The 15,458-nt window shown below is 46.2% G+C and overlaps 1 protein-coding gene across 3 annotated transcripts in view; it reads left to right on the top strand.

Moving 5' to 3' along the window:
• ppfia3 (PTPRF interacting protein alpha 3) overlaps positions 1 to 15,458 on the top strand; it is a 28,896-nt gene that overhangs the window by 4,788 nt on the left and 8,650 nt on the right. For all 3 annotated transcript variants that reach the window (XM_019256149.2, XM_019256143.2, XM_019256153.2), the window contains exons 3-23: positions 2,578 to 2,679; positions 2,800 to 3,039; positions 3,127 to 3,186; positions 4,225 to 4,353; positions 4,457 to 4,549; positions 5,115 to 5,167; positions 5,254 to 5,347; positions 5,597 to 5,731; positions 6,429 to 6,512; positions 6,795 to 6,926; positions 8,684 to 8,746; positions 8,853 to 8,932; positions 9,389 to 9,557; positions 10,919 to 11,112; positions 11,196 to 11,433; positions 13,324 to 13,457; positions 13,541 to 13,695; positions 13,848 to 13,947; positions 14,026 to 14,107; positions 14,187 to 14,387; positions 15,317 to 15,382. In XM_019256149.2, coding sequence (XP_019111694.1) covers positions 2,578 to 2,679; positions 2,800 to 3,039; positions 3,127 to 3,186; positions 4,225 to 4,353; positions 4,457 to 4,549; positions 5,115 to 5,167; positions 5,254 to 5,347; positions 5,597 to 5,731; positions 6,429 to 6,512; positions 6,795 to 6,926; positions 8,684 to 8,746; positions 8,853 to 8,932; positions 9,389 to 9,557; positions 10,919 to 11,112; positions 11,196 to 11,433; positions 13,324 to 13,457; positions 13,541 to 13,695; positions 13,848 to 13,947; positions 14,026 to 14,107; positions 14,187 to 14,387; positions 15,317 to 15,382 — 2,604 coding nt within the window. The remainder of the gene's footprint in view (positions 1 to 2,577; positions 2,680 to 2,799; positions 3,040 to 3,126; positions 3,187 to 4,224; positions 4,354 to 4,456; positions 4,550 to 5,114; positions 5,168 to 5,253; positions 5,348 to 5,596; positions 5,732 to 6,428; positions 6,513 to 6,794; positions 6,927 to 8,683; positions 8,747 to 8,852; positions 8,933 to 9,388; positions 9,558 to 10,918; positions 11,113 to 11,195; positions 11,434 to 13,323; positions 13,458 to 13,540; positions 13,696 to 13,847; positions 13,948 to 14,025; positions 14,108 to 14,186; positions 14,388 to 15,316; positions 15,383 to 15,458) is intronic.

The raw sequence follows: 15,458 nt of genomic DNA, 5'->3' as shown, positions 1-15,458 counted from the left end.
TAGTACATATTTTCTCTCCATCGCCACGGCTGAGGAATCAAAATGGAATAACAGATGTAGCGGCGCTGCACATTCTAACAGAGAGTGACTGGACATTAAAGGGCCGTATTACCTCACCGAGAGGAGATCAATATGGTGCACGCATCTGCAGAAACACACACACACACACACACACACACACACAGATAGGGGAACACATGGGCCGCTGTGATACGTTCTACAGTAGATGAGTTCACCGAGTTCGTCTGTGTGTGTGTGTGTGTGTGGAGACGTTGCCAAGAGAGAAAAATAGAAGAGAGGGATGGAGGGAGCGACAGCATGGCACAGGGAAAGAGAGAAAACCTGGTGATATGAAACACACAGAGACTAACAAATCAAGCTCATTTGCATATTGCTGCATACTAATAAGGTGGCTTCAAGAGTCTGTTTTAGATAGTCGTGTATCATGACAGGGGGAGATTGAAATGGATGACGGGGAGGAGGGGGAGAAGAGAGAGAGATGGGAGGGAGGGAGTGGAAAATGAAAAGTGGAAGAGGTGAACGATGGCGACTAGCATCGAGAAAGTGTCTGCTGTCGGTTTGGTCCGTCTCACTCCGTCTTTCACGCGAATTAATCCCAGAATTATGATCTCCTTCGGGCCTGGGACGTGCCATCTGCACGCAGCAGCTCCTTCCTCCTCCATCTTTTTTTCAAATAAGCTTTCTTTTCCTTCCACTCCTTTCTCCGTCCTTCCCCTATTTCAGCCCGGCGAGCACATCGGCTCAGAAGCTTGTTATAGGCTGTACATGCTGTACTTTTTTAAATGCGTGTGTGTGTGTGTGTGAGGAAGGTAAAGGCCGCCTATTTGCTGCTGCTGCTGCCGTGCGGGTAAACTGATCACTGTTAACACAGAGTAAAGATAACAGCAGCGCCGTGCACGCATCAGTGCCCTTTAATGGCTCGTTTGCATAACTGTTCTTCAAAAAAAAAACAACGCGTGATCCGGCGCGCACGTGGTCACGCGTGTATCACGCCGCCGTCACACATGAGCAGTGCGTGCACAGTATGTCCACAGAGTCCTGTGTGTGTGTGTGTGTGTGATGATGTTTTACCTCCTGCTCAGTGGAGTCTCGGATGATCGCGGCCACTTGGAAACGTCACTCATCCTTCTCTTTGTTGATTTGTTGCCACGGATACCGCTTAGTTAGACCAAAGGCAACAGATTTTAATCAGCTATCATGTAGCTAACCTCGCATTATACATAATTGGATTCAATTACACCAAATCACAACGATTCAACTGGAAATATATGACGTTACACCGCGCCTGGCCTAATTCCAGTCACTCTCATGCTCGTTTAACCTCCAGGCGTTTTTTGTTTTTAACGACGGGCAAACGCACAGCACAGTCGTGGTTATTGTGCAATTAAACCAATTTCAGGTGCAACACGTGCAATAAACCTGGTTGTTAGATTTTATATCGAGGCCTAGTTTAAGACTCCCGGCGGTCATTAACCGTGAACGCCGTGGTCGAGATGGCACAGATTAGACCGTGTGTGCTTGTTTGGCTCGTCGTGTCCTCTTTCAAAAAAAAAATAAGTAGCTGCCTGTCTGTGAAAGTCTGCGAGGGTCGAACGCGTGCTAATGAAGTCAAGATTTGTGCAACTCTAGTTAATTTCGCTGTGTGGGCTAACGGAAAATATTGGCAGTAAAGATTACAGTCTGCAGACTTTTGGTTCGTTTCTTATTCTTTGGCCGAGGTTAGAAGAGGTGAGAGGTTTCCAGTCACAGTTAAAATGTTTTAAAATTTTATGTCCAACAAAAGACAGAAACCTTCACTGCACTGCTCGTTTATGTCCAATCCAGCCAGCTCAGTCAAAGAAATCAACTCAAGTCCTTTCCTAAACACTTTTCCTTGACCTCGATGGAAAACGTCATGAGGGCAAAGAAAGATGTGAAGGAGAATTCATGAGGAGTCTGCACTTAGACCAGGTTATGTCATGTGACGGTGGATGTTATTGGACTACAAAGTTAAAAAGATGGACTACAAAACGTGCATTTAAGATTTAGAATATGGTTTAGAATATGACTTTGTTATCAACGTCAGAATTCAAATAATAAAGCAACATTGTCCACCCTCCTGTCCACTTAAATACATATATAAACACATTAGCGAGTTATGGCAAAGGTTGGATGATTAATAATAAACAGTAACGATGATCTGCAGGACGCTGGATGTCCGTCACAGTATCTATTGTTATTATTATTATATCAGTGTGGGACAACAACATCATCTCCTTTCCTTTTCGTAAAGGAGATAAGAAAGGAAGCACTGAAGCTCCTTTCCTTCACATTCAGAGGATTCAGGTCAGGTCCAGGTCACGTCACTCAGTGAGGAAGACTCGACCGCACCTCAAGTGTGCGCCCGCTCCCTGAAGGCATTCTGGGAAAACGAGTCACCGATTCATGTTGAAGCACACAGAGCAGCTTTTAGGGAAAGTACAGCACTTGTGTGTGTGTGTGTGTGTGTGTGTGTGTGATCATGACCTCATGCAGCAGCAGCAGAGTCAATAACAGCACCCTCTTGTGACCCTGCAGGAGTTTGCAGTGCTGACCAAAGAGCTGAACCTCTGTCGGGAACAGCTGCTGGAGAGAGAGGAGGAGATAGCAGAGCTGAAGGCCGAGAGGAACAACACACGGGTCAGAATCTGCATCACGTTCTGCTCTCGTGTTTCTTGGCATGTTTTAAACAGTAGTCAACATATAAGAAGTACACCGTGCTGGAGGTTTCATCGCATGTGACCCACATGTGTTTTCCAGCTGCTGCTCGAACATCTGGAGTGCCTGGTGTCCCGTCACGAGCGCAGCCTGAGGATGACCGTGGTGAAGAGGCAGGCGCAGTCCCCAGCTGGGGTCTCGAGCGAGGTCGAGGTCCTAAAAGCCCTCAAGTCTTTGTTCGAGCACCACAAAGCTCTGGACGAGAAGGTGAGGGAAAGACTACGGGTGGCTCTGGAACGAGTGGCCTCCCTGGAGGAAGAGCTGCAGACCTCCTCTCAAGAGGTGAGTCCACGTTTCTGTTTTTCCTCGCAGGTCTCGGTGAATCGCTGATGGAGTCGCCCGTGACCGTTCTCCTCTGTGTCGTTTCAGGTCGTGTCTTTAAGGGAACAGATCAAGCGACGGCAGCAGGGACTTGACAACGGCAAAGAGGTAACAGGATCCATTTCTTCCACAAGATCTACTACATGTGATGGATCACCATATAAAATCTCATGAATCATGATGATTTAAGATCTTTAAGATCTCCTCTAACTTCTAAACTTCCCAAGCTCCCATCATGAGACAGTGTCAGTGTCAGGGTGGTCTCCACAGCCGTGAAATCAGATCTGCAAGGCTGCAAGCTGATGGAAACAACATGCTGACGGTCGGCAAAGAGGCACATTTGTGATATTTGGTTCCATAAACAGAACTGACGTATACAGCTGAGGCTTGTAGGTGAATAAAAAGTTTAATGTGATAGTGGCGACATAGATCACAGACGAGATTACAAAATACATAAATATTAGACATGAAAAGTTAGAGGTTCATCCTCAGGGAACCATGAACATTTTGTGCCAGGTTTCTGTATCTAGTTGAGATACGTCCACGATAAGTTCATATGGGGATAGGATCATCATGTGGGCACCGTGAAAGTCATGATGATCCGTTCAGTAGTTGTTGAGATATTTCAGTGGTGAACCGACCGACTGACAGTCCAACTAAAAACGCAGTTTGCTTCCATTTGAGTCAGTAAATTACATGTAAAATCCATATTTCTGCATAATTTCCTGGCTAGGTGTTACTGGTTTCCAGAAGCTGTGGTCCTGGTCTAACAGAGGTTTAAAATTAAAACATTTTCATACAGGCAGTGACTCCTTACAAGACAGAGAACATGGCGGGGATCCGCTCACGTGCGTCCCCTGAAATAATAATTAGTTATGTGAAAGAATAACACAGAAATAAACAAACATATTTGCACCATGTCAGCTCAGAATAGGCACGACATGTGCAAATATAAAGAGTTAGATTAGAAGGTGTTTTAGATTTAAAATCATATAATTATGATTTAAATGAATGAATCTGAAAGTCCCCTGACTGAGGCATGACTTGATCACAACATTTATAGCTAAAGAATCTTGAAAATGTCTTGTGCTGGCACTCTCTCTCTGACTTTTTAAGACCATCGTACTTTCCGCTCTCTTCATTCAGCGGCTCCCCAACGGACCTTCGTCCATCCTGGACGACGCCGACATCGACCGGCAGCGAGAGGGCGAGATCGAGCGACAGAGGTCGGAGCTGGGACAGCTGAAAGAGAGACTGGCTCTCATGTGCAGACAGGTACTTTCAGATTCAGAGAGAACAAAAACAAAAAGCATGACGAGGTCGGGGAGTTGTTAACGGGACCAAAATGATGGTGCTGTGGACTGTCGCCTCCTGTCAGGTCGGGGAGATCGAGGAGCAGCTGACGTCCGCCAGGAGGGAGCTGGCCCGGTCGGAGGAGGCCAACCAGAAACTACAGAGGGACGTGAAAGAGGTGAGACCGACACAAAGAGTCTGCTTTGCTCAAACTCGCAGAAAAATATGCAACAGCTCGCTATGGTAACCATTTGCCTGCTTGGCAGCAGACACACACACACACACACACACATGAGCGCCTCCACCTACCCCCCCCCTGTACCCTGCTACCCTGTAGCTATGGTGACAGTGCCATCGGTGGAGCTGCAGGTGTTCTCACATGGATGCGGCCCTGTTAATGAGTCGGAGTGCTGGTAGCTGACTGAAAGGCATGTGGAGCGTGTCGCAGAGAGCCGGTTTACTTCCCCTCAGTGTTTCCTCCGTGTCTAATGGCTTCTCCTCACTCTTTTATCTTCCCCTCTGTCTCTTTTGGACTTTGCATAAGTAGGTGCTTCTTAAATCTGTCAACATCTGATTTATCATTCTCCAGCTAATAGCTGCACAAGCTCCGTGAATTCCCTTTGATCAACACCTACTCATAAAATTCATATTTGCCCTGCTTCCTCTGTCTCGTCTTCTTCTTTTTCTTTCTATTTATGCATCAGACGTGTTTTTCATGCGTGTGTGTGTGTTTTATTCTCCAGGCGCTCTGTCAAAGGGAAGACATGGAAGAGAGAATCACCACATTAGAACGCAGGTTCGTGTTTTTCGCCTCCTTCCTCTTCGTGAACTCTGGTCGCCCTCCTCCGAACGCGTGCTCACCGCTCGCCGTCTGCTTTGCAGGTACCTGAGCGCCCAGAGGGAGGCGACGTCTCTCCACGACATAAAAGACAAACTGGAGAACGAGTTGGCCAGCAAAGACTCTCTGTACAGACAGGTGAGAGTCTCTTTCATCCCCCTGTGTGTGCCCACGTTCCTGCTAATGATTGGCAGCTTGGCCACGTTTTCACTTTGCCGCACAGAGCGTGCCATCAATGCATTTTCTCTGTTCCCCCGGTGGCTTTAATCATGTCTGCCTCTTGCCCCTCCGGCAGCACTCTGAACTCGCGCTCCGAGTTTCACCTCCACCCCCTCTCCTCATCCTCCTCCTCATCCTGTTTTCTTTCTTTCTTTCTTTGCTGTCCAGAGTGAGGAGAAGAACCGGCAGCTTCAGGAGCGCCTGGATGATGCCAAGCAGAAGCTGCAGCAGACTCTGCAGAGGGCGGAAACACTGCCCGAGATCGAGGCCCAGCTCGCCCAGAGAGTGGCAGCACTCAACAAGGTGTGTGTGTGTGTGTGTGTGTGTGTGTGTGTGGGTTTGCAACCATAGCAGCACTTGTTGTGAGTTGTTTGACAGGTTTGATAGTGTGCATGTTTGTCGGTATGTATGTTTGTGGGCATGTGCAGACCGGTGCAGATATGAATACACACACACACACACACACACATATATATGTATATATCTAAGTGTGTATTCATGCATGAGTAAAGCGGAACATGAGATGTCAGATGAATATCAAATATTTGGGGCGAGCGGTGCCAGCAAACAATTGAAGATGAAAGCCAGCTCAGGGAGCAGCTATTTGATCCTTGGGCGCTCGACACGTCAGGAGCTGTCGGCCGCACACACATTCACACACATTCATTAGAGCTGAGTGCTTTTAATTGCTCGTATGTTTAACCTGTAAACACAACGATCACCCCGTGCCAACAGAAACCTACATTAACTCTCCTCGGCTACACTTGTTTGGTGCATGTCGAGGCAGGGCGGCTTCCTCGGACGGATGAGATGAAGGCAAACAAACTTTCCTGTTTCGCTGTGATCTGCGCAGGCATGTGACTAATTGACAGACTCGGGTCAACACGCTGTTTCCTTTGAGGTGATTTGTAATAGTGTCGCAACGCGGCTCGCGCTCTAACCACGCCGCTTCCTTGCTTCCTTCCTTCCTTCCTTCCTTCCTCCCTCTCCGATCATTCAGGCGGAGGAGCGTCATGGCAACTTTGAGGAGCGACTGCGACAGATGGAGGCGCAACTGGAGGAGAAGAACCAGGAGCTACAGAGGGTGAGTCATGCTTTGCTTTTCCATCTCTCTCTCTCTCTCTTTCTCTTTCTCTTTTTTCATCCTCCCCCTCTTTCATGCCGTTCCTTTTGTCGGGCTTGACGCGGCACAAAGGCGCACTAATTTTCTAAACCCTCTATTTGACCGTGCATGTTCAGATTGAAATCTTTGTCTCTCGTCTCTCAGTCAAGCAGAATGCTTATTAACTCTCCTCCCACCCTCTCTCTCTCTCTTTCCTCCCCTCCTCTCACTCATTTTTCTTCTCTCTCTCTCTCTCCCCCTCAGGCGAGGCAGAGGGAGAGGATGAACGATGAACACAACAAGCGTCTCTCCGACACGGTGGACAAGCTTCTGTCGGAGTCCAACGAGCGGCTGCAGCTCCATCTGAAGGAGAGAATGGCCGCCCTGGAAGAAAAGGTGAGCGGCCTCTCGGAGCGAAGTCTTCGGTTTGATCTGAAGCTCAGAAACTCATTCCCCAAATCAAAACTCTAAATGTCTGAAGTCCTGCTGTGGGTTAAAATACGTAGGAAAACATCCAATATGTCCCAACACACATGAAGTCAAGCGGTCATACGTTTCATTTCAAGTTATTATCCTGAAATAACGAATGTTATCCCGAGATAACGGGATCATTCTCTCAACGTCAAGACACTTTGTCTTCCGGAGATAACAACATAATTAATAAGAGATCTGTGGGATAGCATATTAAAGGTCCAGTGTGTAGGTGAACTTAACTCCACCGCCCTCCTCTTCCAAGCTCGTAGGAGAACCCAAAGTGAAACTTGTGAAAAAAGGTCACATCTAGAGCCAGTGTTTGGTTTGTCCTTTCTGGGCTACTGTACTGAAACATGGTGATAAAACATGACGGGCTCTGAAGATATAAAAAGCTCAGTCTCAAGGTCACAGATGCACAAATGAAAACACACTTATAAGTGCTTTATTCCACATTTGACCCACAGATTCCTCTAAATCTTTAAATCTCTGCAAGTAACATCAGCAACGTCCGAGGATTCTGTCGTCGTCTCGAGGAAACAAAGATAAAATGATCCCGTTATCTCAGGATAGAACGTTTGTTATTTCAATGTGACATAAATAACTCAAGAAAAATGAAATTAACTCACGAGAAAACTGAATAAATACAACGTATAAATGCCTGGAGCGCTCAGGGCATCCTGAAGACGTCCTGTTGCAGCAGAGAGCGCAGACAGATGAAGCTTATTTGTTCATCAGTTCGTCAAATATGTTCCGCATCACACATAGCAGAGCTCTCCAGGTCGACTTCTGTCTGATGACATTTGGTTTTATCTCCAGTGGATGGAGGCTGCACAGACACCCCTGTGAGCTCCCGTGGTTATGTTTGAATCATGTGAAGGTTTCCTTTAAGGATTACACAGTTTGTTTTCTGTCGTAGGACACACAGTGAAACCGTGTGTGTGTGTGTCCTGTGTGATCATGTCGGCGTCAGATTTAAATAATCAATGAAGACATTACTGCGGCTCGTACGTAATGGGAAAAGGCTTCACCTGATTTCACCCGTCTGCTGTTAATCAGCTGTTAATTTTTACGACCTGGCCCCGCCTGACCCGGCTGCCGCGGTTTTAAACTGCGATCCATGCATCGCTGAATCTCCAAGGTAACGTGAAGCAATGCACCGCCCGCTCCGCTTTGACTTTAAATGTCGATGGAGCCTCGTCCCGGTTGTATGCATGGTGTACATACTTTATGAGTAAAAAGAGAGTATGGAGTTTGGAACGTGGCCCTCGTGCTCGGTATGTTCACTGACTTCTTTGCCCTGCAGGAAGTGACAATATAAAGTATAATGTATTGATATAAATGAAACTTTTACTTTAAAGGAGTAAGGAAAGGATCTAAATGATGAGTGGAAACTGAACTTTCTACTTATTTTTAGTCATCGGATGCATTTCCTAAACACTCAGCGCTGTTTAAGGTGATTTAATTTTGGTTTTCAGCAGAAAAGCGCTGTTTAAGGTGATTTAATTTTGGTTTTCAGCAGAAAAACTTTGGGCTCAGACCACCAAGAAATCTGGGTAAAACTGGTTGACGAGCTTCAGATCTCACTTTATGACCTCTCATCGCCCACTTTGAGCACATCTGATTACAATACACTGTTTGTTATTTCACAGTAATAAATCTTCTCGTTCTTGCGTCTCCAGAACGCCCTTTCTGAGGAACTGTCTAACATGAAGAAGCTCCAGGATGATCTCCTGGCAAACAAGGTGCTTGTGGCTCTAGGCGGCTTCATTCTTAGCTGAAGCTAGTAGACATATGTTCCTCCTTTTTTCTCTCTTTCTTTCACTGACTCTGTCTCTTTTCCACTCGCAGGACCAGCTGATAGCGGAGCTGGAACGGCTTCAGCTGGAGTTGGATCAGCTGAGAGCGAGGCCTGGAGGCTCTTATTCCAGGTCGGTTTATACATCCAGCACCAGAGAGAGAATGAAAGTCTCCGGTTTGACCGCGTCTGACTGTCAGGATGCCGGTGTTATGTCTCTTATCTTGTCAGACGCAGTCGATAAATCACTCCACACTGGAGGCGTTTAACAGCGTCAGCACTCGCAGGGATGAAACAGTGTTGACATGTATACATTCTCACATCAACACACATGCACATGCATGATCCAACACTTCTAATTCTCATGTGAAAGTCTTTACGCCCTCTATAAATCTCTTAAAGGAGGTATCATCAGTTACCTGTGTCTTCAGCATCTTTGCCAAGTTTCAGTGTTCTGTTTAAATGCCACTCCTCGCTTGTTGTTTGTTTTTCTTACACTGTAGTCGCAGCTACAATCTAACCGTTTTTGCTCCGCGGAGATAATCACGTTATCTCGTCTCATCTTATCGTCCCCGTCCATCTTCCCTAGTCGCTCCCTGCCAGGCAGCGCTCTGGAGCTGAGATATTCCCACGGAGGCGGGTCCCTCCCGGCAGGTTCCACCACTCACCTGGATCCCTTCAGTAATGCCCCCATCGGGGGCGTGGTCAGGCGGAGTCACCGGGCTCGTTGGAGCTCAGCCCGGGAGGATTCCACCAAGGTGAGAATCTAATATATCAGACGACGACGTGCCAGAAAATCACCTTTTTTTTTTTTTCCTTTCTGTTGACTCAGCAGACTTCCCGTAAAGAGTGACTCATCATCACCGGCTCCGGTTTGTTTGATTTAAACTCATAATTTACTGAGCTACAGCTGCCTTTTGCTTCACTCCCAAAGATTTTCACAACTTTCACAATGTTCTAACATGATGAAATGAGGGTTTGTTTCCACTTTACTCACAGTCGTTCATCGCTGCAAGAGTGGAAAGGCAAACCGAGGTGGTCTGGATGAGTTTTATTTAGTTTCTGAGTTTTAAGGAGGCGTTACGAGGTTAAATGACTGTTTTTGTCAATGGAGTCTGGTGGCTTTGAACTCAGAAAAGGATTTTACTCTTTAATATTAAGACTTTTCTCTGTCGGGATCCTTTTCATAATGTTGTCGTAACAATCCTGACAACCAGGAAACTTGAAACAGAGGACTCGATTGCAGAGTACGGGAAGAAGCAGACGTCTTTATTCTCTTAATGCCGGGAAACAAAAGGCGCCTCAGGATGAGGGATGATCAAAATAGGCGCAAACTAAACTAGAACTATGAAAAGGCAAAGGCCAACAACAAATCACTCTTTCGAGGAACCAGAAGAAAAAAACTAGACTACGAGATTCGTTCAGACTTGACACACTGGCACAGGACAAAGGCAGACGCAGACTATAAACACACATGGAGGGAGATGAGGAACAGGTGGACACAATCAGACTGGTGACACATGAGGAAGAGCAAGTGACCTGAAACGAGAGGAGAGTTAATTTCCAGAATAAAACAGGAAGTCACAAAACAAACATGGCGACAGGACAAAAACTCAACTTGACAAATCTGAGACTATCAGTGGTGAAAACAAGCCTTTTTCGTGGACGTGCACAGCTGAAGTCAGGCTGCAGTGCTTTCAGATTGTCGTCCCCATTACTAAGACACAAAAATAATCGGCAGGCAGGGTCCGGGTTCCAAAAAAACTGAAGTTTCCCTTGAAGTAATGTTATTATCGTTTGTGCTTTAGACCTCTCTAATGCATCGTAGCATCAGGAAGTGAGCAGGATGTGTTCCCTCTAAAGAGACGTGAAGTCCCGAGTGTTTCATCAGTAAAACCAGTCTGTGGCTCCGACTTCTAAAAGTTCGCTTTTCATTGACTAATCGAGGTCAAACAATGGGTAAAACTTTAAACGTCGGGGTCGAGTTTCAGCATCTTAGTTTAGTGTTTTAGCACGCCAACAGCTGAGGCTGATGGGAATGTATTTAGTCGTAAACCAAACCAGATGCAATAAGTGGATGAAAGGGTACCGAGGTTTCTTACTTGTTTTGTGTTTGTAGTATCCAGACTGGGAGAGCGGGGCTCTAATGGGGACCGGGTTCGAGCCGGGCTTGGATGTGGGCTGCTCCGACGACGAGGACGACGGGGATCATCGGTTTGGCTCCGAGCTGCTGTCCCCCAGCGGACAGACGGACGTGCAGACCCTGGCCATCATGCTGCAGGAACAGCTGGAGGCCATCAACAAGGAGATCAAGTAAGAAAGAGGAGGCGAGGAGTTTAAACTTAAACTTATTATTGTTATTATACTTATTATTATGTCGTATTGAACAAAAACAGACTGATCCAGGAGGAGAAGGAGAACACGGAGCTGCGGGCCGAAGAGATCGAGAGCCGGGTCAGCGTGGCTTTGGACAGTCCGCCCATCCCTCCCTCCACCCTGGGGAGAGACAGCACAGGACGGGGCTTCATCCCCTCGTCCATCACATCCTCCACCTTGGCCTCGCCCTCCCCTCCGAGCTCTGGACACTCCACCCCTCGCCTGCCTCACTCCCCGGCCCGCGAGACTGATAGACAGGTACGTCTGGAATGCAGGAATCTTCCATTCCCATGCGTCTCTGTGTTCACCTCCCTGTTTATGCAAACAGCTCCTCCGCACGGTGAGTCATGTAAATAAAGCATACGTAAATCACGCTGACAGGGTCTGAGAAGTGAAGTTATCCATCAGCGCTGTGTTAAGATTGGGCAAGGCTCGATTCAAATAACTTGTAGGGTGGTATGGTGGTTGGTGCCAGACACGCAGGTTCTAGTATTTCCAGTAAACGGGTGGATGGATTACACGAAGAATCATGTAGTCAGCTGTGATTGTGAAAGTGATAATGTGGGAGCAGGATGGAAAAATGTGAATTATTAGTGTAAAGGTATTGTATTGTTAATATTTAAAGTATCATCATTAGCTGATGCTATTACAATCCTCCAAACATACAATGCATGACACATATAACATATAATAAACATTAAAAAAACGCTTTCATATACAAAATCAAAGCCGGTCGACACTACATACATTTAGATATATTTGTAAAAATCTCTGATCACTGCTTCTCTGAATCTGAAATAGCATAAATTCATTTAAAAACACATTATACTCTCAAAGTTCTGCAACATTAGCGTGAAAATAAACTCTGAGATCGCAGATATGTCGTCACGTACAACTTTAACAACAAGCCATCCTCTGGTTCTTGAACCGGTTCCATTCAGGAGTCATGTCAGGAATAAACCCGCCTCCTGCACAGCTGTATTTTAACGGTGGTCCCATTAAAAGAGCTTAATATGTGGTGTAAAACATCTGGGATACAATGTTCCAGATGATGCTTAAAAAGTTATAGTTATACAGTTCATATGAAGGGAAATGAAGCCTCTGCATGTTACTTTTAAAGGATGAAATCATTTTAATTCGGCGGATGTTAAGTGATGAGATATATTCAATGCACTGGTCCTCGGGCTGGGTACTATATGACCCTTAGTGATGTGTTGTGATATTGTGTTTAATTATAGTAAACTCTATGCTATGAGTATTACTCTCTTGGTTTATGCCAGCGTTGCAGTGCACTGTTTGTTTTGGTACAGAAATATGCAGCGTTTGGCGTTCTCGTTGGATTTTCAGGGTCGTCTACCAGATTTGTTACCGAGCACAGGTTCAGTGTATTTAATGTGATGTTAATGTGCAGTCTGTGTCTGCTCCAAGCTTTAGCTTAGCATAATAATTGGAAACAGGTGAGGCTCCTGAAACCTTCCCCGGGTTCATCAGCTGCAGCCAAGAAACAGTCCGGCACGTAACCCCTTTAAAAATGGCAAATTGTAGCTTTTACATGTTGCTTTTTTTTGTATGGATTAAACAAATGAGATGTAACGTATTCGTCTGTGAGCTTCAGGCGTGCTGGTGGGCCGATTTCTTTTTATTGCCTTTGGACGAAGTCCTCCTGTTTCCAATTAGGTTAAGCTAACCAGCTGCTGGCCGTGATGGACAGAGATGAGTGTGGTTCAAAAAACTCTCTGCCAGAAAGTCGAGTTTCCTCATCACTCGTGCATTCAGTGAAATCACTTCAGGAATGTTTCATGACACGATTCTTACCATAGGTACCCAGTTAGCACACTGTTGATGAATTAACGCTGAAAATCAGGATCAGGAGAAACTATGTGAATGTTTAACAATGGCAATAACTTTCAGACGTCTCTTAATTGAAATAATAATATTGATAACAGGTGCTATTATCTTAAGAAGATCCAGGAACATGACCTCACATCTCCACCCAAGAGAGACATTTTTTATTCCATGTTTCTGGCCTGAATTTGTCTGATTACTTAACGCCAATAAAGTTTAATTCCAAGCAGCCCATGTCGCACTGATTCAGCTGTTCTGGCTAAGTTACACGTGCATGAGTGAAGTTTGTTTTTGCGTTTTCAGAACAACAAAGACGACGACCGGTCCCTCGCTCTTATCGACTCCACGCCTCCTTCCACCCCGCGCGCGCTGCGCCTGGACAGGATGACCCTCACCCATCCGGGAGCGATGCTGGACGACCCCCGGGAGTTTCGCAGGTGAGGGCGCATTAAATATATCAAACACAGTACGGTTTTTGATCCTGATTCAGCCCTTTAGTGATTCACTCTGTCCCCTCCAGTCTCTCGGCAGATGGCAGCAGCTCCAACAGCAGCCAAGATTCCCTCCACAAGTCCAGTAAGAAGAAAAGCATCAAGTCTTCCATCGGTCGGCTTTTTGGAAAGAAGGAGAAAGGGAGGATGGGCCAACCCGGGCGGGATGGATCTGCTTCTCTTGGTAAACAGAAGAGAGATATAACTCCACACTTGTCAGGACTTTCATTTAAACACATCTGAGCTGCTCTTGGCTCAGTTATTCGAGGTTTTCATGACTATCTTTTTTATTTTTGTGACCTTTGACCACGCTGTGTCTCATCTCTCCTCCTCCAGCATCTACACCCTCTGAAGACCTCGCCTCTGGAGACCCAATGGGGATGAACAAGACTGGGACTCTGGGTCCAGCAGATAAAGACCGCCGCAGCAAGAAGAAGTTTGTGGATTATATCCTCTGTTTTTATTTCAGATTAATATTTTAGATCTTCGGTGTAACTCTTCCTCTTCTCACCAGGCATGAGCTGCTGGAAGAAGCATGTCGCCAAGGACTTCCCTTTGCATCTTGGGATGGACCCACTGTTGTATCCTGGTTGGAGGTAATGCACAACCGCAGAAACAAAATCTGGATCCATGCATCCATTTCCTATATTTAATCTGTCATCTCCCTCCTTGCAGCTGTGGGTGGGAATGCCGGCGTGGTACGTCGCGGCCTGCCGCGCCAACGTGAAGAGCGGCGCCATCATGGCCAACCTGTCGGACACGGAGATCCAGAGGGAGATCGGCATCAGTAACCCGCTTCACCGCCTCAAACTGCGGCTGGCCATCCAGGAGATGGTGTCCCTCACCAGCCCCTCTGCCCCGGCCAGCACTCGCTCTGTGAGACCGCAAACACATTTCAACATCCAGATTCTGACCACAAATATGAAATATCTCTGTAGGATTAAAGATGAAGAAGCTTTAATCGTTGGACGCTAAGACCTTAAACACCTTCATATGTCGATCCATGCGTTCATCAGGGTGTTTAATAACTCACTGAGGATACTACACAAAAGCTGCAGTATGGGGTTAATGTGGAACCAGAGATTAGTTGAAATGTTAAAGGCGCCGCAGCAGACAGTACTCGCATGATACGAAAATAAAATATCAAATATAATGCAGGGGATAAGATGTAAAAATAAAAAGCAGATCTCGTTATGAGGAACGTTGAGAAAAACAGACGCAGAAGTGCAAAGAGAGCAGGACACACGTGATAAACGTCAGAAACAATAAAAGTTTGACTCTAAGCAGAAGTAGAAGTCGGTAAACTTCACAGGCGCCGATGAAGCTCCACCAGAAATAAAAGCTACATTTTCCGAAAGATTTGCCTCCTCGCAGAGCCACAAAGACAAACCAGATGTTGAAAAGTGTAGTAAAATCTGCTGCACGCACATACGTCCGTGCCCCGGCTTTATTTTTTTACATGTCCCGTTCCAAAAAAAGATAAAATCACCAATAACCAAAGAAAACCATCTTCCAGTAACTTTCTGGTTTGGTTTTGCTCTCCAACAATTCCCCCGCTCGGCTTCACATCTATTTACAGCATAGTGACGAGATGATGAGAATTAGCAGTCCCCACAACTGTCTGCTCGACAGATTTCACAGATTTATCCGATCACTTCCCGTAAAACCATCGAAATCACCATGGCGATGGGGGGAAAGCAGCCTGCTGTTGTGGTCGTGCAGTGGTTGAGTCGGCGCTTCAGGCGAAGGCGAGACGTGTTTTTTTTTTATCTCACGGCTTCTTTCTGCTTTTCTCTCGACCGCAGTCGACCAGTAACGTGTGGATGACCCACGCCGAGATGGAGTCGCTGAACGCTGCCACCAAGCCTCCGGTCAGTTCCGTCTCTGTCAGACAAACCCTCTCTCTCTTTTTTTAAAAAAAAAATGCTTTACTCAGTTTTAAATGAT

The sequence above is a fragment of the Larimichthys crocea genome, chromosome XII (genome assembly GCF_000972845.2).
Source record: "Larimichthys crocea isolate SSNF chromosome XII, L_crocea_2.0, whole genome shotgun sequence".
Lineage (NCBI taxonomy): Eukaryota > Metazoa > Chordata > Actinopteri > Sciaenidae > Larimichthys > Larimichthys crocea.
This window is presented reverse-complemented; position numbering and strand designations above follow the sequence as displayed.